Source organism: Pipistrellus kuhlii, unplaced genomic scaffold (assembly GCF_014108245.1).
Source record: "Pipistrellus kuhlii isolate mPipKuh1 unplaced genomic scaffold, mPipKuh1.p scaffold_m20_p_8, whole genome shotgun sequence".
NCBI lineage: Eukaryota > Metazoa > Chordata > Mammalia > Chiroptera > Vespertilionidae > Pipistrellus > Pipistrellus kuhlii.
This window is the reverse complement of record NW_023425584.1, coordinates 64223803-64248750: the sequence shown is the minus strand read 5'-3', so window position 1 is coordinate 64248750 and position 24948 is coordinate 64223803. Positions and strand designations below refer to the sequence as shown.

General features: G+C 41.4%; 1 protein-coding gene across 3 annotated transcripts in view; it reads right to left on the bottom strand.

Moving 5' to 3' along the window:
- GALNT7 (polypeptide N-acetylgalactosaminyltransferase 7) overlaps nucleotides 1–24948 on the bottom strand; it is a 120457-nt gene that overhangs the window by 22936 nt on the left and 72573 nt on the right. For all 3 annotated transcript variants that reach the window (XM_036423777.2, XM_036423779.2, XM_036423778.2), the window contains exon 3: nucleotides 1055–1221. In XM_036423777.2, the coding sequence (XP_036279670.1) occupies nucleotides 1055–1221 (167 nt within the window). The remainder of the gene's footprint in view (nucleotides 1–1054; nucleotides 1222–24948) is intronic.

Below are 24948 nucleotides of genomic sequence, written 5' to 3'. Positions count from 1 at the left end.
TCTTCTGACATATAGTCAGTGGTATTACTAATTGTACACAAAAATTGTTGGCAAAACTTACTTGCCATAAAACAAATATCCTATTGTTACTTAGCCTGAGTTCTTTGATGAAATTTCAAAGGACCCAATTCAGTTTTGTGACAAGCAAAAGAGAATAACTGCCCAGATCTGGGTTTCAGCAGCACAACCACCTTGTTATTTAGGATGCCACTCTGGGGTCTGAGCTGTAGCAGTATCTATTTTTTTGATACTCATGTCATTAGGAAGATATATTCTGCTTACAGTAATTTATTTAAAGAAAAACCATTTTAACTTAAACCTACTTATTGGGAAAAATCAATGCTTAATCTCGTTCTCTTGCCAAGATGAACCAAGACTAACCAATGCCTCCCTAAATGCTATAATAATAAAAAAAAAACCCAACCAATTTCCCTTTATTCAATATACTAAATCAAATATAAAGCAAAATAAATTTTAGTGGATACTGTCTATTATAAATAAAAATAGCCCATGGTTTCTGGTTAAATTCAATATTGTATTGTTAAAATGCAAATTATAGGCTATTAAATAGGTATATGGATTTTAGTTGGACAACTATGGTTGGAGTACCAGGTGGCATTACAGTATATGTGCAATTACATTTTTTTCAGTCTTTCAATAAATTACTTCTATGACAAACTTTTGTACAATCCAAGGCCCAAAGAATTGGAATAGAGTAAGAAGGTGGTTGAATACACAGACTTAGAGCCTGTAGATTTGACTACAGCTATTCATTATTGAGACAGGAATAGCATGTGACTGTTGCTAAGTTACTTAACATTTCTGAGCCTCATGTGTAAAATGAAGATAACAATATCCACTGCAAAGGTTACGATCAGGATTAAACAAAATAATCATTGCACAATGCTTGATATAGTGCCCACCTGTTGAAAATAGATGCTATCAGTAGATGCTATTACTTTTTAAAGACTAATTATTGTGAAATCACATGTTTTTTGCAATTACTCATAATTAACTTATTTTATGGACAAAATGTCAATTCCATAGCCATTACCTTTATTGCTGAAATCATCAATTAATACAATTTCTGCTAAATATTTCCTCGGAGTCCTTTTAATGACACTGTGGACTGTTCTCATGAGAGTTGACCAGCCTTCATTATGGAAGACAATGACAACGCTGGAAACGAGCAGGTTTTCATCGTAATGCCAATACTTGCACCTGCAAAAGAGACATTTCATCATATTTATATAGCAATAACTTATAATGCTTGGATCCAAACTTATCATTATGTTTTCTGATTGGAAGAAGTATGACTGACTTAACTAAGGTAAGTGAATAAAATACAACCTTTTACATTTTATAGGAACACAAGATAAAAGAGAGAAGCTGCTATAAGATGAAATTATTCATAGACAAAGCTACTTCCTAGACAAGTAATTTGTGAATTTATACTCCTTAGCTGGGATGCATAAAATAATACTTACAGATATAAGGGATTTTTGTTGTAGTTTTAGACAACATGACTTAGAACTCAGTTTATTTTCCTTTTTAAAACTTGAGCTTCTGGTGCAAGGCATTTACTTCACTTCCTAAGAATAAACCACTATATAACTGTGTTCGAAAGGCTATCCTATTCTAATATGACTAAACTATTAAGAAAAAAATTTTTAAGGCTGAACCGTGGCATGTAGCAAAAATTAACATGAATGAATAGCAGAGATCTTGTATTGTTTACAGTTATAGATTGGCTAAAGAGGATCTCTAGCTATTGACACAGAACTATTTAAAACTGTAACAGGATTAAAGTTGCCAGAAACCTTTTTCTAGTTGGAAGGAAACTCAAAACAGGACTGATAGACTCAAGGAGCTAAGGAAGGCTCAGTGAGTTTCACAGAAGTGTGAATGCATTTACACATAAATATCTGTGTGTGTCTCTGTGTGTATGTATATCTGATGTATAGGTATACCCACATCCTATATATATTTAGTTTGGTTATGGGGGAAAGAACAAGATAGTAAAAACAAGACAGACTAACAAGAAGGATTTGAGACCCATGTTCTTTCTGCAGGAGTTAACTTTTAGGATTAGCATTTGAAGCCTATGACCCTCTCCTTGATAAGTGGAAGCAAAAGCTTTTCGCTCTTCCTCCCTCCCCCAAAGCTCTCCGTGAACCATAAATAAGCTTGATCCCAAGATTAAATTTAAAGCCATAAAAGCAATAATTCACTTTATCAGCCTGATAACCCATTCCAGCATTTAGAACAGCAATTGTTATCGAACATAGGGCCTGGTCCAAAGTACAGGGAGATAACCTTTTCTCCAGGTGATTGTTACCTTTCATGATTGTTCTAAACTGTGTTCACAGAGGCTGTTTTTTCAGAAATGCAGACTGTCTGGTAATCATCTGCATCTTTCCACTGAATGAGTGAGTAGTAAGTGCCTATTATGCCCATGATCAGAGCTGGGCACTGGAGCCAGAGCTTCAAGGAAGACACTCTAGGTCTGGCTCCTATGAGGCCCTCCACCCCTCACCCCTCCCCAAGACCCGAAGCAAAAATTCCCCTGACTGTGTTGGTGGGAAAACCCTACTTGGCCTCAAGAAGGAAGGCTGGAGCTAGTGCTAGAGGGTGAAACCAAAAGGATGATAAAAAAAAAAGTACCAAGTCCAAAGAAGTGGGAAGGGAGTGGGGAGGAAAAGATGAAAACACAAGAATGACTTGTATGCATTTGATTCAGAAATTATGAGAACTTTGAAATACATAGATGGAAGATTTATAACTTCAGATGGTATAATTAAACTATGAAAAATAGATATAAGGAGGAAAAAATTACCAGGAAGGCATGTGCTGTATAACAGCATTATTTTTATTATGTGCCAGGCACTATTCTATTTGCTTTACTTTTATTAACTTATGTAATCTACCACCACCACTCTGAGTTTTGTGCTATTAATCTCCCATTTTACAGATGAGGAAATTGAGACTCAGAGATCAATGACTTGCCTAAGAACACACAGCTAGTAAGTCCTGAAGCCAGGAAATAAACAAAAGCTATAGTAAGTTTATAAGAAATCTTGTTAAACATGAATAAGAGAAAAAGAAAAAAATACTAGCTATACCCATAAAAATACAGAAGTGGAGGAATGCAGATCTTGAAAGAAGATAGTTTCTGGAGAGACACTAACTTGGGCAGACCAAGGTATGTCTGACTTTTAGATGGATAGGGATATTAATCCCCACTCCACCAACAAACTAACCCACATGGAGCCTCAGGCAACATTTTCCTGATTTTCTGTAGAGATGAGGCCATTGGGTAGAACACAGAGTAGAGCTTATAATAAACAAAACCATGATGTTAAGGCTTAGTATGGAAAGAAGCACTCATAATATTGAGGTAAAACCCCCTATTTTGCATCATTTGTCACATATTATTGGCATAGAATTGGTCTTCCTTCAAGAACAACTGAGAATAGAAGGTCACACTTAAATGAATGGGTTTTGGTTCAAACTTTTTTTTTTAAAAAAATATTTTATTGATTTTGTACAGAGAGGAAGGGAAAGAGATAAAGAGTTAGAAACATCGATGAGAGAGAGTCATCGATCAGCTGCCTCTTGCACACCCACTACTGGGGATATGCCCTTGACCGGAATCGAACCCAGGACCTTTCAGTCCCCAAGCCGACGCTCTACCCATTGAGCCAAACTGGTCCCGGCGGTACAAACTTTTTAAAAATATATATTTTATTGATTTTTTTACAGAGAGGAAGAGAGAGTTAGAAATATCAATGAAAGAGAATCATTGATCAGCTGCCTCTTGCACACCCCCTACTGGGGGTGTGCACGCAACCAAGGTACATGCCCTTGACTGGAATTGAACCCGGGACCTTTCAGTCCACAGGCCAACGCTTTATCCACTGAGCCAAACTGGTTTTGGCTGTATTTGGTCTTTATAAACACATACATTAATTCAGCAGACTATGAAAAACTACATTTTTAGGCTGCAAGTTCCTGAAACCCATATGTACTATCATTAATCTACAGTAATGTGTGAGTGTATTTGTGTACACACTTATGTATTTGTGTGTTGAAGTTACTCATCTTACCCCTTTTAAAGGTTGTATCTTACTCCCTTACTCCTGAGAGTCTCAATAAATAGAGTCATTTGGGATTTTCTCCCTTTAATTTTGCATTGTATAATAGGGAATATTCTTTAGGGATAGGAAACAGTTTCTCAAAATTTGGGAAACACTGATTTAAAAAATAACAACAACTATAATACACAATTTTATTTTTAAATAAGTTGAGAATCTTTCCTGTGTCCATGTAAAACCACTTTTACCCATTCCCATTATAAAAGGGAGTGGGAAAATACTTATAATTTACATGAAGCAGTGCTGCACCCAATGAACAAATTAATAATATAGAATATAAAATTTAATTTGGCATTCAAAAGTCAATATATATTTTCAACGTTAAACCCATCATTCAAGGTAAACAGATTGAGGGGAGTGGTTTTTACCCAAGTAGCAGTTCCTATGTACTTTGACTGGAATGATACCAAGTAAACTCCTTGAAAACTCGCTATGGGAGATTTTATTCCTCAGAGTCCATTACACACAACAAATTAAAGAATCTGAGCATCAAATAAATTTATAAATTAAACTTCCTGATCATCTGGATGTGTTCCATTTTGTCAATGTATTTCCCAGAAAAGTTATTATAGTAATTCATAATATTGCCAAATAGGTAAGTATTACAATCCTTAGTCTGGATATAATCCTTTGAATATATAATTTAAAATTACATTGGCACTATATGTTTTTTTTTATTTTTTGCAACCACATCATATTGCTGGCTCACAAGTTTCCTGGAACTTTTCTCCCCAAATTACTGTGACGCCCAATGTTTCTTGTTTTTTATTTTTCAGTTGAACTCAGCAAACAATACCATGTTTACATGTATTGTTAGTTTAGATGTATGTCTAGCAGGTTTTGCTCTTTTGATAATTCTGTCAATTATAACATCACTCCCCATTTTTCTGTGTTGAAAATTGGATTAGTAAGATTGCTATCTCTGTATCTACTGTTTATGTAAACGAATATGAGATCAAATATAGTTCTTTAAAGCTATGTGTAATCCTTGAGAGGCTGCTATTACTCCACTCACCAACTTCATCTCACTGCACTATCGCTGACTGCATTTCTTTACCTGACTGCAGGGATCTGAAGACTTTACTTAGATATGCTGCTGCATCGAAGTGTGTTAGGCATCACACAGTCTCCTGGTCCACTAGTGTAAAGCTCATGTCTTTTCTTAGTTACTTAGTTTGGTTTGACTCCTTTTCCTAGACCTATGCTGGCACAGAGTGACTGCTACTTCAGTATGTATAGGTGATCCTTCCTGGAATCTAAACAGTGCATCAACATCAAGTTTCCAGAACCAGACATTCTCTTTCCCCTTTGGAAAGTACAAGGTAACATTTCCCCACCTCCAGTTTCCTAAAACCTCTCCTCTTCCCCACAATCCCTCTGGATTACTGACGGCGCTTCCTCTCACAGTCATCTGGCAAGTCCCTCGATATCTAGTCCTATGAGAGGCTTTAAAGGTCTCAACAAGTTTAACGCACGACTCGAGTACTTTCTTATTCTGTGCTCATTATATTTAAATTTAATTCCCTCTTAGCATGATGGCTATAAAACTTTCAATATGGAGATCACTCCTGCAGAGAGCTAAGAAACAAAAAATGTATTTCACATATCTGTTTTCTCTCATGTGAAAATCATGTAATTTGCTCCAATAATCTGCCTACCCTGCCTTTTCTTTACTTTATTCCAAACATATTTTTTAAATAACATTTTTTATGGTTATCTTTAGAAGACACAACTTGGAATGCATGTCAGGAATGTCTTCCACTCTCCAAAAGCTGCCCAGCACTCACAGTTCTGCCCAGGCTCCTTTCTGTAACAGTCTCCTTAAAACAGAGTTACTGAGTAGAAGAGACCTCATCTTGTCATCTCCTTTCCAGGATGGACTAGCAGTGAGCCCTTGTCCAACCTGGGCCAATCAGAGGCCCTCTCTGGGGACTTTGGGCTTCTGAGGCCCTAGCTGTTTTCTATTGCTCTTGAATGGTATCATGAGGCAAGGGTTGGGCAGCTATTTTTATGGAGAAGCAGAGAAAGAAGTAGAGATGAAAGTTCATAAACTCTCAGAGAGAAAGAGAATATGATTTTGATTCTCATTTTTCATTTTCTGATTCAATCAGGTATACCTCCTGACCTTGGGTTCTATGAGATAACCTACGTATATCCTTTCAAGTGGTGCTCATATCCCCCTCCTCCCTTTTTAGTGAGCTGAGTAGATTTGATTCTGGCAAATAATCCATGTCTAATATGCTACATTTGATTTTTCTTCCTTCCTTCCTTCCTTCCTTCCTTCCTTCCTTCCTTCCTTCCTTCCTTCCTTCCTTCCTTCCTTCCTTCCATGTCTAATATGTTACATTTGATTTTTCTTTCTTTCTCTCTCCTTCCTTCCTTCCGGCAAATAATCCATTGTCTAATATGTTACATTTGATTTTTTCCCCCCTCTTTCCCTTCCCTTCCTTCTTTCTTTCTTTCTTTCTTTCTTTCTTTCTTTCTTTCTTTCTTTCTTTCTTTCTTCTTTCTTTCTTTCTTCTTCTTCTTTCTTTCTTCTTCTTCCTTTCCTTTCTTTCTTTCTTTCTTTCTTCCCTTTCTTTCCTTCCTTCCTTCCTTCCTTCCTTCCTTCCTTCCTCCTTCCTTCCTTCCTTCCTCCTTCCTTTCTTTCCTTCCTTCCTTCCTTCCTTCCTTCCTTCCTCCTTCCCTTCTTTTCCTTCCTTCCTTCCTTCCTTCCTTCCTTCCTTCCTTCCTTCCTTCCTTCCTCCTTCCTTCCTTCCTCCTTCCTTCCTTCCCTTTCTCTTTCTTCCTTCCTTCCTTCCTTCCTTCCTGAAAGAGTGGAAGGGAAGGTGGGACAGGGAGGGGCTGAGAGAGAAACATCCATGTGAGAGAGATACAACAATTGGTTGCTTTTCCAGTGTGCCCCCACTGCTGCTGGAGATCAAGCCTGTAACCGAGGTACATGCCCTTGACCAGAATCTAACACAAGAGCCTCCTTCAGTCTAACCACTGAGCCACCAGCAAGGAAGCTTTTCACTATTTTAAATCAATAAATTTATTTAACAAATTAAGTATCAATGAAAAGGAGAATAATAAACCTTTCACTTCTCTATTGTGGTTGAAAGTAAAAACACCTGATGAACACAGAATTAATGATTGGGTCTTGTAGAAGTTTTTCAGGTATAACCCCTTTCAGGGTATAACTAGGTGACTGAGAAAGTACCACTGTTTGCTACACTTGTTTTGGAGTAGACTGTGTGGTACTATACTTGGAAGGTAAGAAACCAGAATGGGTATGAAGATAGGTAGGAAAAGAATATTTTTTTATGGTTGTTTTTAGAAGACACTGCTTGGAATGCATTTTGGGAATGCATTCCCATGCATGACTTTAGCTCATCATGCCTATGATCTCTACCAGGTCCACCCTCCCAATTAGCAAAATCTAGAAAAACAACAGCAATCAAACAAACAAATAAAAAACATGCCATTTGTGCAAGGTTTTAAGACAAGTACCCCCAGTTCCAACCAGGCAGTTGCACCTAAACTTCTGGGATGGATTTCAATTTCTGAGGTAGAGCTTTGAGATAGAAAGATTTATTTCATGTTGGAGGAAAGGGGGACATTCTTAGCAGAGCAGAACCACCAGGGCCAGAAACTCTCTGGCTCACCATGGCTGATTGCAAAGGCAAGAAACTACAAACAGAACTACAAAAACCACGGCTTTATGTGGCGTATATAACAAAGAATAACACCACTATCTGCCTGGACCAAGTGTGGCCTCCTGTGACATAGGGCTCCCTGAAAAGCTTGCACCTGCATTTATTCTCTACCTTCTCTGAGCTAGCCAGTTTCCTGGCATCCCCTCAGTTAGAGGGAGACAGCTGTCCAGTCGTTAGTCATGATAGCTCAGCTGCCAATGATCCTCAAACACTGACACAGAGTGGTTGGCATTCCCAGCCACTAAACAGCCAGAGGCTTCCTAAAGGCTCACCCCATCCCTGGGCTGCGCAGCTGGCGGTATCTGCAACCGTTTTACAATAATGCGCACACTCTGGGGCAAACACGGAGCGTGGCTTTAGAGAACACCTCTTTCTCAGCCATCCTGCTGATGCTCCTATTCATTCAGGGTCCTGCCAAGCCAACTAGGTATGCGGCGTGAGGGTGGGTCTCCATTGTGAGATACTAGAGAGATACAGGAAAGAACTGCTCAGTTGAGAGGTGCCAAGAGAGATCACACAGGGATGACCGGATGTCCCTTTGGGGAGGACATTAGTGGCATCAGGGACCTCGGGCCATGGAGTCAGTGAGCAGGGGAGTGAGTGCTCTGTGTGAGCACAATGGAAAGCCCGCTGCAGGGAGCCCTGGAGAGGGGACACAAAAGCCTGCCTCTGAGGAATCAATCCATGAAGACAAGCTTCCCGCATGCGGTCCACAACCCAACTGAATCCCAGGACTAGTCGGGAAAGTTTGAGGGAGCTAAAATTCTAGCACAGTGGAGCCAAAGAAATGGCGTTTTTGCTATTTTTACTGTGATATTTGCTCTTATTTCTTGTGATATTTTATCCCAGAGTTCTAGTAGCTCTTAGAGTGTCCAAGGGTGCCTATGAGGTAGGTGGAACAGGCATCGGTATTATTTATTTTATACACAAGGAGACTGAGGCTACATTAGGTTATATGATTGATTGAAAGCCACCATGACAGAGGTGAGATTTAAAATGAAATATTTGACTCCAAGGTTCTTTCCCTGTTTTACCACGAATTACTCACAATATGGATGTAAAGAAAACAGGAACATGAATTCCTTGTTTTCACTCCGTACCCAGGGAATACATGGCCACTAACCAAAATGACTGCACACAGCTCTGTGGATTTCTGCCTGGTTTTAAGGGTTGAGCATACGAAATACCTTGGGGCGAACTAACAATGTTGACCTATGTCATTGGGTTGCTGTCTTCAAGTATTCTTTTTTTTTTTTGAAAAGGCAAACAAACTCAGACAGATGTGTCCACTTAATGATCTAAAATGTCAAACCACAATTTAGAAAAAGATTCCGGCAGGGAATCCTAGGACTGGACATATGTTCTGGTACATTTCTCCAAAATTCCCCGGGAAAGAAAAATGAATATTTTACAGTGTGAGCCATATGTTTATAGCTATATTGGACTCTCATTTCAAATGAGCTTGCATACCAGAGTCTAATTTTACAGAAGTACCAGCTTATCAAACACTAATAAACTTCAGCTGAAACCACCACCACCAGCAGGATTAAGGATCCAGCTTGGGGGCCGTGGCCTGGATATAACAGAATGAACCAGGACAAGATTAAATCTGCTGCTTAGTTATTAATGTGCTGCATCTTATTCCACAGAGGACTCCAGGCAGCTTACAGAGACACACAGAATGCAATAATATTACAAAAAGTAAAAGTAGCAGGGGGGAAATTTGCATAAAAAGAGACGGAGAAACAAAAGGAGGAACCAAAAATGAGACATTAAAACTGTATACCAACCAAAGGACTTGTATGCATGCATTTGAGCATAACCAATGGACACAGACGGGGTGGGGGCAGTCAATGGGGAAAAAAGGAAACACATGTAATACTTTAAACAATAAAGAATTTAAAACTAAAAAAAAAAAAAAAATGCATATGGGGGTACAAGGATTCCTGTGTGCATAATTCTGGGGCACCATTCACAAAGAATGCACTATGAATGGCACCACCCTGAGTTGGGTGATTCAGTGGCCTCGAGGCTGCCCCCTGCCTCTGTATTTATTATGGGTAGGCCGGTTTGGCTGAATTTCCCACCGGGGAAATCTGGTCAGGGCTGTGTTTAAAAAACCAGTTGTTCAGAGGGAGTACAATATTCTCGGTGTGAAGACCAGATGGGACTTTTTTCTAGGGGGCTTCCTTATGGCAAAGGCAGTAATGAGTTTCACGGAGCTGTGCTTCATGGAGGCTGTCAATGGAGACCAATGGCATTATACCAAAACATAAAAGTCAGTAAAAACAGTTGTGCAGAGACCAAGTTGGGAATTTAAGTTCAACACAGAGTTGAAAATCACACTTTGCAAACATTCCTTAAAATGTTTATTGAGTCATCTCCTATTCCATGCTTCATCACTCAGTGAGAGATTGTAAGTCTTCTCAATGTACTCTGATTACTATCAGGAAATCATGTTGACCGTATGGAAGACTTGTATTTCCAAAAGCAAATTCTGACTTTTGAAAAAAAGGGTATGAACTTACAGTGGTAGCTGGTAACTTCAGGTTGGAGTTAGTAAATCATTTCCCAGAAGAGAAATATTAGATATGTATCTAAGGAGCTACCAATATAAGCTGTCTAAAATATTTACTTATGGAAGTCTTAAACACTGATTGATACTAATGCTTCCACAGCAAAATGAAGAGATGCAGTAGATAATTTTTTGAAGGCTCTCTCCACTGTAAAACTCTGAATATAGATTTGGAAAAGAGGACAAATCTATAATGGTTAGCATTTATTAATTCATAGAACAGGCAATTTCTGGGGCTAATAAGAATACATTAACTACGTTTAGTAATTTATCTTCTTAAAGGTATTAGGAAGCCAGGTTGCTCATTTAACATGTAACATAATTGATAGACATGAGATGTTTAATAAATATTGTGGAGGAGAAAATTTGGTGATAGCATTTCAAGAAATCATTAAAGTAGTCTGCCTCTTTTCCTGCACTGACTAAATTATCTTTACTTCTCTCTCTCTTACATCTTTGCTTCATTACTAATTTTCCAGAAAATAAAATCCTCTTTAGTCACAAAAGTGAGTTGAGTTATTCTTCAAAAGGCTTATAGCCCCCAAATGGGATGGAATTATAAGATAAAAACTGAAAGAGTATGTTAATTCTGACCCTGAAAAGGCAGATGCCAGGAAATCTCAAACCACGATTTTGGAAAACATTTTAGTTCATTAAAATCTGACAAGGAAACAGAGTGACTAAACACATGTGGACACTGTAAGTGAGGTTTCCTACAGTCAATGGTCATCTGGAGACAGTATATATTATCAATTTGTTACCTTTTCTCCACTGAGTCCCTGGGTTCCTAATATGTCTACAGGCCATATGCAAGGGAGACTATCATTGCAAAAAAGAGAAAGAGAAAAGGAAAAGGGCAAAACAAATCTGTGTGAGGTGAAAGCTGATATACCAGTGTGGACCAGGGATGTGGCGGTCAATGGATGAGAAACTCCAGAGTAAAAAAAAAATACTACCAAGTAAAAGGAAACAGTTTTTAATCCTTCCAGCTAGCAATCCCACTAGGAGTTGGTCCTACTGAAATAATCAAAGTGGGCACAAAGATGGAGCCACAGGCCTGCTCATCCCAGCACTGAATATAATAGTGAGGAGCTGGAACAACCCAAATGTCCCAAAATAAAGGACTGGGGAAATCAATGGAGGTCATCTAGGCAGTAGAATATCTATGTTAAAAGAAAAAAAAAAGTTAGAAAAAAATCCTACGAGGGAACTTGGGTGATTTTTATGCCTTTAAAAATAGTCTGTTAAACATAAACACTTTCCTTTTGCAAAACACTTTAAAATAAAAATGCTACTCAAGTCTGCTTCCAGCGAGCAGAACATTATGTGACAGCTTCATAAGCAGCCCAAACCCCTGATTTTTTTTCTTATTGAAACAATCACAGTCGGGCCTTTCCTGGAACCAGAGCGCCACATACTAAGAAAATGAGACCAAACTCTGGTGTTCATTTGTCCATGACTTTGCTGGAAGGCATCTCTATTCTGAGGAGCTAGGGCACATTTTTAAAAAACATCACTATTTCTACCCATTCTCATTTTGATTCAGTAGCAGGATATTGGACGGCTTTGCAAATTATACTGACGGTGCCTCTGCATTTCACTCCCGCTGGTCTTTCCCCTCCGGACACCAGCTTGTTATTATCTGATTATATAATCTTCCAGCTAGCTGCCAACAGGTCATACCGATGGAGCGGGAGCCTACGCAGACAGCACTGCCAAGAGCGCCCCTGCTCCTCAGAGCTGCAGCAACGAGCAGCAAAGATAAACGTGCTCAAGTGGGAAAGGAAAACACAAACAAGATCTAAGAGCTCCGCTGGAAGAGAATCTTTTATGAGGGCCAGTTGCCAACTTTCAGAAGTTTATAAATCCAACTAGGAAAGCCAGCTCTTCTGAGTTCCAGGATAATGTTTCCAATATTATTACTAAGTGTGCTTAATAATCACCATTTGAGAAATAAAGTACTGCATGGGGTGGAAAAATTATATCTCCTGAAAATCTACCAAAAGCTGTAAAAATCCTAGGTATTTTGAAGAAGTTTGTTTTTTTTTAAACATTTTAGACAGCCTGTGGCAATCAAGCTATGCTCAATTACATTTCTCAAGAGAAAAAAGGTTTCAATTCCTTGAAATAACTACAATTGGACATCACTTCACTGTAATCTCAGAACCATATAGATGTAATGCGTGTAGTTGACTTCCAGTCCCTCTGCTCTCTGAGCGATCCTGACACGCCATCGGGCCACCTGCTGACAGCTGGCTGGTGGTGGGGTCGGACTCCCCAGATTAGTGTCACTGCCACGATCTCAAAGGAGATCTTTTACACTAAAGACTTTCTTGAAAGCAAGGAAGCTGATTCCACCGCTTCCTTATTATCTGATGCATTAGAATGCAGAACACTTAAAATTTCATTCACAAAACACAGTCCCCAAACATAAAATAAAATAAAAATAAAAATAGCACTTTAAAAAAAAATCAAGTTGCTAAACTCAAGACCTCAGGAGCAATTTAATGGAATCCCCTGGCTACCTGTAGTCTAGTTTCCTGAAGCTGAGGTCAGTCTGTTAAATCTTGACTGGAGAGCACAGATAACTATAAGGGTTACTCTGATAGTTGAAAGGAAAAAAGTTTGTCTATAGTTACTCCAAATTATTCCCACTTTAGTTTTAAAGGTCTCTCCATGAAATAACCACATCCTTACATATTGCCAGTAACAGTAGCTCTGGGCCGCTGCAGAATTGTTAAAAGGGTGGTTATACTTCAAAGTACATTTTATTAGCATTTTATATTTCCAGGCTCTAGAAATATGCACACATTTGTATTATCTTGCTCTTTTCTACATAGGACTTTTGTAAACAACTTCCCCATAATCAGCGGGGGGATAAATATCTGTGCTTTTACTAATCCCAAGAGTATGTGAAAACCCTCAGCATTATGCCTGCCATTCTTGATCCTCAAACACCATTCATTTCTTTTCCTGTGTTATTCCAATTAGACTTCCTGGCCAGGGTCTATTAGACTGCTGTGTTTCTTTGAGACCAAGATTGCAGTAAGAAACAGGTGTGGAAGAATTTAAATCACTTCTCTCTCTTAAAAAAAAAAAAAATTCTTTATTGATTTCAGAGAGGAAGGGAGAGGGAGAGAGAAATAGAACCGTGAATGAGAGAGAATCATTGATCAGCTGTCTCCTGCACACTCCATACTGGGGATTGAGCCCACAACCTGGGCATGTAACCTTGATCAGAATCAAACCTGGGACCCTTCAGTCCACAGGCCAATGCTCTATCCACTGAGCCAAACCAGCTAAGGCTAAATTACTTCTCTTGAGGAGGGGCAATACAATCTGAATGAGTGTTTAGCAAGTAGCTATTAACATAGTTCATATATTTAAGAAAAAAGTCTAGGCTAGTTACCACAGAATTAAACAGATCTAACACAGCATCTTACCCTTTAGGTAAGGTGATGCGCTTGAGGTCTGCGAGTACGATGCTATCACATTTACGAGGGATCTGCACCTCTGCATTCAGATTAGGTCTGCTGATCAACAGCGACTGTGTGAGCACTACGTCTAATACATATTCCCACAGAGCAGACCCCTCCTGGGTTGCACCGGTCACTGACTGCCCGGCTTCTGTGGAGCACATCTTGGCTAGATTCCAGCATCCTTCCCAAGCCAGTTTTAGCAGCAAGACCTCATAGAGGAGGAGAAGAGTGGGGAGGGGGGGAGGAGTACACGACGAGAAAGGAATGATGAATTATGGGGATACACTGAATAATAACTAGGCCAGTTTATTTCTGCTCGTTGAGTGGAAGAACTTACTATCCTATGCTTCTAGGCCTTGACATTTCTACAAGCCATTATCAGGTTTTTCTTTGTGGCATAAATTAATAGGTAAAACATATTTGGCCTATTGGAATTGCCATTTTAAGTGTTACTGCAATCTGCTTCTACTATAATGGGTATTGGACGACATTCAGTACATATTAACTATATATTGAATATTTCTGTGATTCATCTGTATTCAAATATAAAAACATGGAGGGAATTATTATTCATGGATTCTGTATTTGTCTACTCCCTAAAACTTATTTGTAACCCCCAAATCAATACTTGGGGCACTGCCAAAGTCACCCGAGAACATGCACAGACGTGGAAAATGTGAAGTACAATTTGAGACACCTGTGTGCAGGTACAAGACCATGCCTCTGCCTTCTTGATTCCAAACTGATACTGTAAATGGTGTCCTTTTCACAGTCTATTATTCAGTGCCACAGTTTTCTCATTTTTGTGCTTTTCGTTGGTTTCTCTGGCTCCGAAACACAGTGCTGAAGTGCTGTCTCGTGTTCCAGGCCTGAGAAGGCTGTGCTGTGCCTGATGGAGAAAATGTGTGTCAGGCAGGCTCCCTGAGGTCTGAGGTACTGCTGGCCAAGAGGTCAATGTTATGGTTTAACAGCGTGTGATAAGTAACGTGTTTAAACGGAAGCACACAAAACACCACATTATGTATTGATCAGTTGACCAAAATGGGACCAGGGGTTTGCAGGAACCTAACCCTGAATTCCCTCCTAGGAACAATGCTTCTGTTTTCCTAATCCAGTGCTCATGATGACTTTATAGAACTACTTCAATATCAAGAACTGACTACATATCAGAATGCACGTGCATTTTAAGAACACATTTCACCAATAAGAAAGAACAGTTATAAAAAATCAGCTATGAAGTCTGTTGCCCTTTTGGACTGCCCATTATAAAGGGCAATGTGCTAGGTGGATGCATTTCTATTCTGTGGGCAAGTGCCAACGTAACCTGCAAGATGTAAGAGGTGGAGACAATCACATTCTCTCAACTGAAACAATTACTATGCCAGAAAACAGAACTTTAGTCAGTAAGGTTATAAAAAGTCAGGGTAAGTTGGGAACATTCTGTAACATATTCAGGGATGCCTTGAGTGAAATGGGTCCTGAAAACTACAGGAAAGAGAGCTTGATAGCTGAGCAGTGGAAGTAACCAAGCACCAGCCACAGAGAAAAGAGCCTGTTTCAATGACAAACTTTCCCTTTAAAAGGCAATGTGGTCTCTCGCTTAGATGTCAGTCTAGGCTTCACAGATTCTTATAAGAAATAAAGGTAGCCGAAACCGGTTTGGCTCAGTGGATAGAGCGTCGGCCTGCGGACTGAAAGGTCCCAGGTTCGATTCCAGTCAAGGGCATGTACCTTGGTTGTAGGCACATCCCCAGTAAGGGGTGTGCAGGAGGCAGCTGATCGATGTTTCCAACTCTCTATCCCTCTCTCTTCCTCTCTGTAAAAAATCAATAAAATATATTTTTAAAAAAAGAAATAAAGGGTAAAATCGGAAAAGAGATTTATGTTTTCAGAAATGACAAATGTGTTTATTATGAAATATTTACAAATTAAACCCTACAGCCCTGATGCATCTTAATTTTTCCTTTATTCCTCTTATTGATGCAATTCATAGACTCAGTCACCCAGTACCTTCAAGCAGGTAGTTCTTCACTGTAAAGTGACATCAAGAACACCTTTGTATTTTCTCCCTGTCCTTAGGACTTCCCCTCCTCTTATGTAGCAGGGTGACAGGATGAGACAATAATGAGGGTCGTACACTCTAGAGACGAGGCTGCATATGACACACCTAGCATGATGAGAGCTACGGAGGAGGGAGAGTTTCTGGAGGGTTCTCTGGGCCACGCCTGGGACAAGGATGGCTTCCAACCCTCGTGACCTCCAGCAAGTGGGGCTCTCGTTCCCCACTGTGTTTGGTGGATATTTGCCTTTTATGCATCCTCTTTATCACATTTAATGTCCACAATAACGGCATGAGGCAGACATTATTACCCACATTTGCCGGAAGTCTCTACATTACCAATGACCATCCTTTTCTTTTTAACTGTGTGGGATCCAGGTATACCTCCAGTGCACTCATGAATTCGGTGCCCACAGGCGCCAGGCAGTGCCACCTCTTCTGCTAGCTCAGGCTGCTGACGTGCTACCCTGCTGCAAAGGGGCCTGTGATGCTGGCCCCACTGCTGTGCCCCCTCGAAGGCAGGGCCACTGCCAAAGACGCTTGCCAGTCTGTGCCATGGCCATGGTTTCTTGCTGCTGCAGAACCACTGGACAGTGACCTGCACACACTCTCAAGTGTGGAGAACTGTCCTCCCATTTTAGCGAACAGCTCTTCACAGCATCTCCTTAGCACCCAAGGGAGATTTTCCGAAGCTGGCCTGGGACATATCTAAGTGCCAGGCGTGGTACAATGCCCACTCCCTCCACATCTGCCCTGGGACCACACCTCGGGCCTTCTGCTCTCTTCTCAGGATGGCGCCTTTCAACTTAGATTTACACAGTGGCCCTTGCTACAAACGGCTGGAATTTTTAGTGGTCACGTTTAGAGAGTCACTTTGGGTCTTACTGACATACTCTGTGCTCCTAAATAAAATTTCTACTACTATAAAGATGTTTCATAAATGTGGCAAATATTACATTTAAAAGGACTGCTCTGCCCCTAGCCAGTTTTGCTCAGTGGATAGAGCGCAGACCTGTGGACCAAAGGTTCTGGGGTTCGATTCCAGTCAAGGGCATGCACCTCGGTTGCAGGCTCCTCCCCAGCACGGGCCCTGGTTGGGGCTCGTGTAGGGGGCAACCAATCGATGTGCTTCTCTCACATCAATGTTTCTGTCTTTCCCTATCTTTTCTACTCTCTCTAAAAATCAATGGAAAATAGCCTCGGATGAGAATTAAAAAACAAACAAACAACAACAAAATGACTGCTCTGGAACACAAATATTCCTGATCTTTTATCTGGTTTGGTGAAAGGCCCCAGGATATGTGGATTCTCTCCTGGCCATCATATAATCCTGGACAGTCACTATTCTTTGGACTCGTGGTCCCCTCTTTGCAGAATGAAGGAACAGTACCAAGTGACCACTCTGGCCCCCTTTAGTTCTAAACTATGAGTTTATGAAGTATTTAATACCTTATGAACAAGGTTTGAAGCGTCTAAGCAATTCCCATTGAAAACTGCCATGCAACTCGAAGAGTGTAATCTTATGCCCTCGCCTCCCATCCATTCTGATCTTATCTGGGCCATTGGAGGGGTGAGATGAAAGCAAAGAACTGGCCTCCGAGGGCAGCAGTGGAAGAGGCAGGAACTGGGAATGGGAGTGTGGGAGGAATTCAAGGCAATTCCCGAGTGCATGGGAGAGGGAGAGGGAGAAAGGGAGGGAGTGGGAGAAGAAAGCAGAGCGTGAGGGTGCCTACACCATCCCATTACTCAAACAGTGCCTGCACCACCTCACTACTCTAAATAGCTGGCACTACTCGCTGCTGCCCAGGTGCCAGAGTGCTAACCATGGCACAGGCTTGGAGAGCTTTTAGAACACAGAACACATTTTTATGTTCTAGAAACCATGAGCATATGTATATAAATATTCATCACACAGCAGCTGCCCCTGGAAAGGGAGAAGGGGGACTGACTTCCTGGGTGACGTGGCCAAACGGGCTTCCCAGCAGCTGGCACACATAAAGGTTAACGGGAGACGTGCTCGGCGCAGGATTATATCCTGAGATGCGAGCAGGGCTGAGAATGGCAGTGTGAAACGGCTGATTGTCTTCTCGCTAGTCCATCCCGGTCCCCTTCCTGCTTCTGAGAAATCAAAGAAGGCTGAGCCTGTGTCCTGGCAGCCAGCCTGATGCTCTGCCTGCCAGGTCAGGCACAGGGTGCAGGGGCTGGAGACCAAGTGCACGTTTTGCCAAACTGCAGTCGGCTAAAGAGCTGGAATCCCAGCAGGGCTCGCCTCTGCACGGACACTGCACGGCTAAGGCGGCAGCCATCCTATCTATTGTCACTTTCCAAATAGAGGTGTCAGACCTGGCCTAGGCCCAGGGATGGCCAGGCCTCTCAGCCCTTCTAGGAAGCAGAAAGAGGCAAAAACCCAAGCAGAAAGCAGTCCGCAGAGCTGGAGGGATAACAGCTGCCTGCCAGCTGCTGGCGGGCCGGGCCGTCCTATTCAGCTTTTGTATTTAGAGAAACAGCGTGGGAGACCCGGGTGGGGTGTGGGAGGTAGAGACATACAAAAAATGAGTTTCAAAATGGAAGAGACCTTGGAGGATATCTAGTCTAGTGTTCTCCAAACTGGGTTGAGAAGCCAGGAGGGTGCAAAGAACTCAAGCACAGAGTTTGCCTGGGAAGTCGTTTGAGCAAAGGGTTCTGGGTTTAACACAAGTTAAAAACACTGACAACTCCCTCTTTTCCTCCCCACACTGCTACAAATCCCACCTCTGATACTCACAGTGTGTTAGAAATAACACTCCCTCCCCCAGCATCAGCCTGATTGACCTCTCAGAGCCGTGATTCTTAACCAGGGGTGCCTGCCGCACAGGGTGACTGACAGGTGCAAAGTCTGTCACAGCCAGGGACGGGGACAGTGTGTGTGTGTGTGTGTGTGTGCGCATCAGTGGTACCTGGAGGGTGGATCCCAGAGAGGCTGCTAACCCCCTTGAAATGTGCAGGGCAGTCTTCATGACAGAGAATGTCAACAATGCTGAGACTAAGACTTCCTGCCTGAGAGGCGGGAAACCGTTCTACAATAAGGAGGCATAAAGCTTTCCCTGTTCCCTCTTTCTAAAACCTTTTCTCCTTTAAAAAGTTAAGGTGCTGTGGTGTACGTAACGCACCTCCTGGCCATTAGTAGAGCATCACTAAGAAGGTGATGCGGGGTAGGAGCCCCATTTGAAACTCGGCGCCACCATCTTCTAGTTCTATGAACTTCGGGTTATCTGCTTCTCTGAGCCTCAGTTGCACTCTAAAACCCTGTGCAAAAATATGCTCTTTCAGTGTGGTTATAAGATTGGACACAGTGTTTTCAAGAACCCGGCACACTGCCAGACACATAGTAGGTGGTCAGTAAATGGATAATGATGCTGTTGACCTCCACTGTCATTTACTGAGGACCCCTCTGTCTTAAGGGACCCGAGCACCATCACAGTGACAGAGCGAAGTATGTGGAAGTGGAAGACACAGTTGATCCCTCATTTAAAGCGAGTGAGAAATATTTCTCCCAAACCACATAAACAAACGTAAAAAAAAAAAAAAAAAAAAAAATGTCCTGCGGCTGGAGCCTGCTTTCTGGGTCGTTCTGTGTCTATGGGACATGTCCTAGCACACCTGCCTCAATCCCAGCCCTCCTCCCCAGCCCCCTGCCTGGCATCCGACAGGGAAGGCAGCCCCACAATGACAGAATATAGGTCAAGCACAGGCCAGACCCTAATCTAGGTTGTTTTATTACCTGCTTAGAAAACTGACTCTTCTTTGATTTAAATAAGAATATCTGATGCTTCTTTCCAAATATGTTGTTGTACACACACACACACACACACACACACACACACACACACAAGGGGTCTGGGCTTTTAGGAGAGAGTGTCTCTCTCACGCTCATTCCAAGAAGCAGCAGCCGGTGTAACCATTTTCCCGAGGATGGCCGCTGAGCATGTCTGGGCTCTGGAGGGAGCTCGTGCCTCACAGAGGATGAAAGCAGCAGCTGGTTCACATTCTCCTTCACTAAAGATGTGACAGCTCTTTCCTTTAACGTGACGGTTGTGTATCTCCAGGGTCTTAAGAACGTGCAGTTTTAAATTCTCAAAGCTTCCTCCCCGGCCCTTTCTCCTGGACGTTGATTTGCTCACTGGGACTTGCTATTCTGGAGAATATGGATATTTTTCTTGTGATTAAAATGGCAGTGTTCTTTCTAAAATAAGTTACAAGTTATCAAAAGTGTAATTTTCCCCCTACACATGAACTTCATGGTTCAGTGAAGAGGAAAGAGAAACTATGGGCCATTTCTCAGTGATATACTACAAGATATAACTGAATTAAATGATATTTTTATATAATTCAAGTGTAGTTTGGCCTTTCTACTTTTTCAGTTTGTTCACCTTATGTCATAGGAATGATGAAAAGGCAATTCTGTTTATAATATTTACCAAGGGCATTTTTTACATAAAATGAACAAAGATAATTAACTTATAAGTGCATTCAAGAAGTTGTGCAACAAATTATTCATATTACTACATCCACAATCCTTGAGTAAAAAAAAAAAAAAAACCCAAAAAAACACTGGGCCCAGCTGGTGTGGCTCAGAGGTTGAGCATTGACCTATGAACCAGGAGGTCACAGTTTGATTCCTGGTCAGGGAATCAAAGCCCAGTTGCAGGCTTGATCAATGATTCTCTCTCATCATTGATGTTTCTACCTCTTCCTTCCTCTCTGAAATCAATAGAAATATGTTTTTAGAAATGAAAGACAATTGGTACTGATGATCCCTGCTTTACAGCTCTCTCCAAGAACTTGCCTTTCCAAGGGGGAGCTGTCAAAAGTGCCCCATAGATGGAGCTGTAGGCATCAGCGTGAAAGTTAACCTGAGAGGAAGGCAAGCTCTGACCTGGTTCATTTACTTATAAAGCCTCTTTTCTACCTTCCTCCCCCCACATCCTACTTCTTCGTCTCTCCCAAACCAGCCCTTTCACCAGCTATTTCAGAGAAAACCTAAACGTGTATATGTGGAAGGGCTGAGGCTGTCACGTGGGGTTTTCCCAGCCTATCACAGCAGGAGTGAGGCCTGGCTCTACGTGGGCCAATCTCTCCTGGATGAGCAGCCAATGTGAGTTCTCACTGACTGCCCATCTTTCAGAACGGCTGCTGTGCTTCTAGAATACATGGAAAGGCTGGGGTTCTTCTTTTTCTTAAGTGTTGGTTTATGCTTGGTTTAACCACTAACCAGCTAACCAGTTTCATATAACTTACTCAGCTCAAATGTGGAAAACACGTTATGATTTTGCAGTCACACTATGCCCAATGCCCAGCCGTTTGGCTTTGACTACCCTACAGGTACAAGACAGATACTTCTGCTACCAGGCCATATATATTTTTTGTTAAATTATGTTTTTTTAAAAAAGAAAGAAAACTATAGGATTTAAAGGAAAAACAGGGATAGGACCAGACCACTCAAATCTGAGGGAACATTGGGGCCAGAGCCCTCAGGAAAATCCATCAGCACAGTTAAAATCGCCACAGACACTTGCAGTTTATATCACGAACCTTTAAAACAAGGGATTTTTGTTTTCCGTTCTGCAGGTCCTTGGAGACATTCGCTCCGAATGCAGAGTAATGCTGCCAAAATTAAGAGTATGATCCAGAGAGAGCCTTTTTCATCAATCAGCTTCCTCTCCGCTCCTCGGGCTGCACGGCAGCTCCCCAGGCAGCTCAGCACAGTGGTGAGTGGAGAGTATCTTTAAGCCACTACACGCCTCCCATCTCACACACTCAAGAGAACCACTTCTTCAGGACTGTCAGGGCTGCTCGGAGTCTTCACTGTCACGGGGAGCAACATCACCCCTGATCACTTCCAAATTCCTGGTCACACTAACTTGCGGGAGGAAATCTAGAAATGCCAGGGCTGTCACACTGAATTGACACCCTTTCCCTATTAACCAAACATACGCGAGCCAATGTCCATCAAGGAAACGCACATCAGAGTCGCAGGCTGTGTCTAAGGGCCCTTTGCATCCCTAGTCTGAGCCGAGTTCCCCAAGAGGGTCATGCCAACCTTCTGAGGGAGGGGCATGCGTCTGAAGTCCACACGTTGCACTGTGGCATGTCTGAGTCTATGGGCAGAACCTTATAGCAGAGGACAATGACTAAACACCTTGAAGTGACTGTTAGCTCCAGAACTGGGATGCCCCAGTAGGAGAGGGTATAAAAAACACCCCTTAGTCTCCCTGTCAGTGCTCCCGTTGGTGGGAGCACTGGAGTGGGGGAGGAGAGTCAAGGTTTTCCCGAAATTGCCTGTCAATGGTGTGGAATGTTATGGAATATCTAGTGGTGCCTCCATAGGTATTTTCCTAGCTAGCCTCCAGGAACTTATTCTAAATTTCTGGTTTGGGGGCAAAGGACTACAAAAACAAACAAACAAACAAACAGACAAACAACAGCTAGCAACCCACGTTCACAATATTTTCTACCAGGCACACTTTACGCTTTGGGAGCATTTGGTGGTGGAGTTTGGGGGGCAGGGAGGCTAAAGGGATGGGAAATGGAGCTAAGTCACTTTTTAATAGAGCAACTTGGAAAATGACCAGAGCATGGGAAGGACCTTATCGACCATCTGAGGTCTCCACAGTAGAAGAAGGTTTTCGCCACCCTAAAATGCTAACACGGACAGGGAGAGTCAAGATTGCTGCTACTTTCTCATGGTGACTTAGAGCAACAAATTACCCGTTTCCATTTCCTGTAGGCTTACTCAAACATGCGGTACCCTTCTAAAACTGCTGTGGAAATTGGGGTGACTTAAGTTACCCCCTGACCACTATTATAATTTCAATTTGGCTAAATACATCTTGTTGGCAGCCAGAAACTTAAAAGTCAGCTCTGCCCTCATAATTGAGATAATCCCAAAGGGCAAAGGCTGTATGTGTTTGTATCTGTGTGTGTGCTAAGGAGAAAGCAGAAACCAGGCATCAGAACCCAATTCTTCTTCAAAGTTAATCTGGAAAACCTCAGAACGCACAACAAGTAGCTTCTAAGAGTAAAAAAAAAATTTTTTTTAAATCTGGAAAACCTCTGAACTCACAAAAAGTAGCTTCTAAGAGTAAAATTTCTTAGGCCAGTCAGAAAATAATACTTTTTGGACATAAAGCAAGCAACATGTCTATCAAGGGCCATCTACACCAATTTCAAAAGTGCTTCCTACAGATTAGATCTAAGGCCATCAAATAGCGCTTTGAGAGATGAGACATGATTTGGGCAATCTATTAAAGAAAAGGATCGCCTGTTAATAATTGTGACCAGTGTAGTTTAGATGGGGTCATAGGGAACCACTATATAATCTGATAATAGAAACTGGGACAAAGTACTGAAATATATATGTGTATATGTGATTCATAACGTGTGCGCACGCGCATATGATGTGTATATTATTCTGACGATTTGTTTTAATCACTTTGAGCAAGTCCTTAGAGTTTCAGTGAGTTCTAACTGAAACCCCTAGGTCAGAATATGTAGAAACTGAAATTAAATAAGAATCTATAGCATTTCATTTAAATCAATGTTTTGAAAATAGCATCTAGTCTGTAATTACAGCACTACTTTCTAAACAAAAGTATCAAAGAGAGCCTTTAATATAGATGGGGGGGGGGGGGGGGAAGCTCATGACCATAGTTCACCTTAAATAAAATTAACAGTATAAAAAAATCAGCATTTTGAAATCAGGTAAAAAGAAAGTTATCTGGTGTATAAAGTGTAAATGTATTCTAAACTAAAATCTCTTTTTAAAACACTCCTCAATTTCCAACAAATGCAAGGAGTTATTAATAACTAACATTTGCATAGCTCTTAGCATTTTTGAAGCACCTCAATGTCTATTATTTCACTTTGTAAATGCAACTAACATAACTTTCTACAAAATAGAAGTGCAATAGATATGTAGGTAGGAGGAAAGGTTAAATTTTAAAAACAGGTGAATTTGTTCAACAAGTCAAAATATTTAATTCAATTGAAACAAAATCGTTTGCATTATATGCCTCTGATTGTCTTCTTGGGCTGAAAAAAGGGCAAACCTAATTTCCATGAATTTGCATCAGCAGTTAGCTCACAGTAAAGAAAATGAAACCCCAAATTTTATTAGAAGAAAAATATTCACAAATGGAACGTTCCACCTCTCCCCACAAACAGGCTCCTTGACTGGCTCTGCGTGAAGGGAACCAACTGATTGAGGCAACCAGTTTTGGGCAGAGAAGCTTGTTCAATTCCATCCACCCTATTTCTGTCAATGGCACCATTCTTTGTGTTACTAGGCTCCAAGGTTTTGGATTTAGCTTTAATTCCTCTTTCTACTCGATCAGCTACCGATGCTACCTAACCCTGTTCTCTTACATTGAGTCTTTTTCTGGTCTGTAACCTTCACTGATGTTCCCACTGTAATGCTATTAAGCTTCTAATAATTAAAGGTCTCCAATCCCAATTTACTCTAGACACCTCTACCGCTCTGCTATTCCTAAAGTTCCCTTTATAAACACTCAGTGCGTCTCCCCTGACTACCAACTCCAGTATAGGCTTTGTACATGGCATCGTGGCCTTCTAAACATGAGCCTCCCTATCAACTTTGTTTCTCTACACACACTTCCTGATCCAAGTAATCGATACTACTTGCTTTCCTCTTCGTCAATGCCTATCTTCATTGTCTTCAATATTTGTAACCTCTTCTTGGGGGAACCCTACTTATTTTCTGGGGTCCATCCCTGGTGTCCCCTCCATGAATCATTTTCTCTTTAAAAAATTGATTTCAGAGAGAAAGGAAGAGGGAGATAGAAACATCAATGATGAGAGAGAAACATTGATCAGCTGCCTCCTACACACCTGACACTAGGGATCATTCCCACAATCGAGGCATATGCCCTGACCGGGAATCAAACCATGATCTTCTGGTTCATAGGTCGATGCTCAACCACTGAGC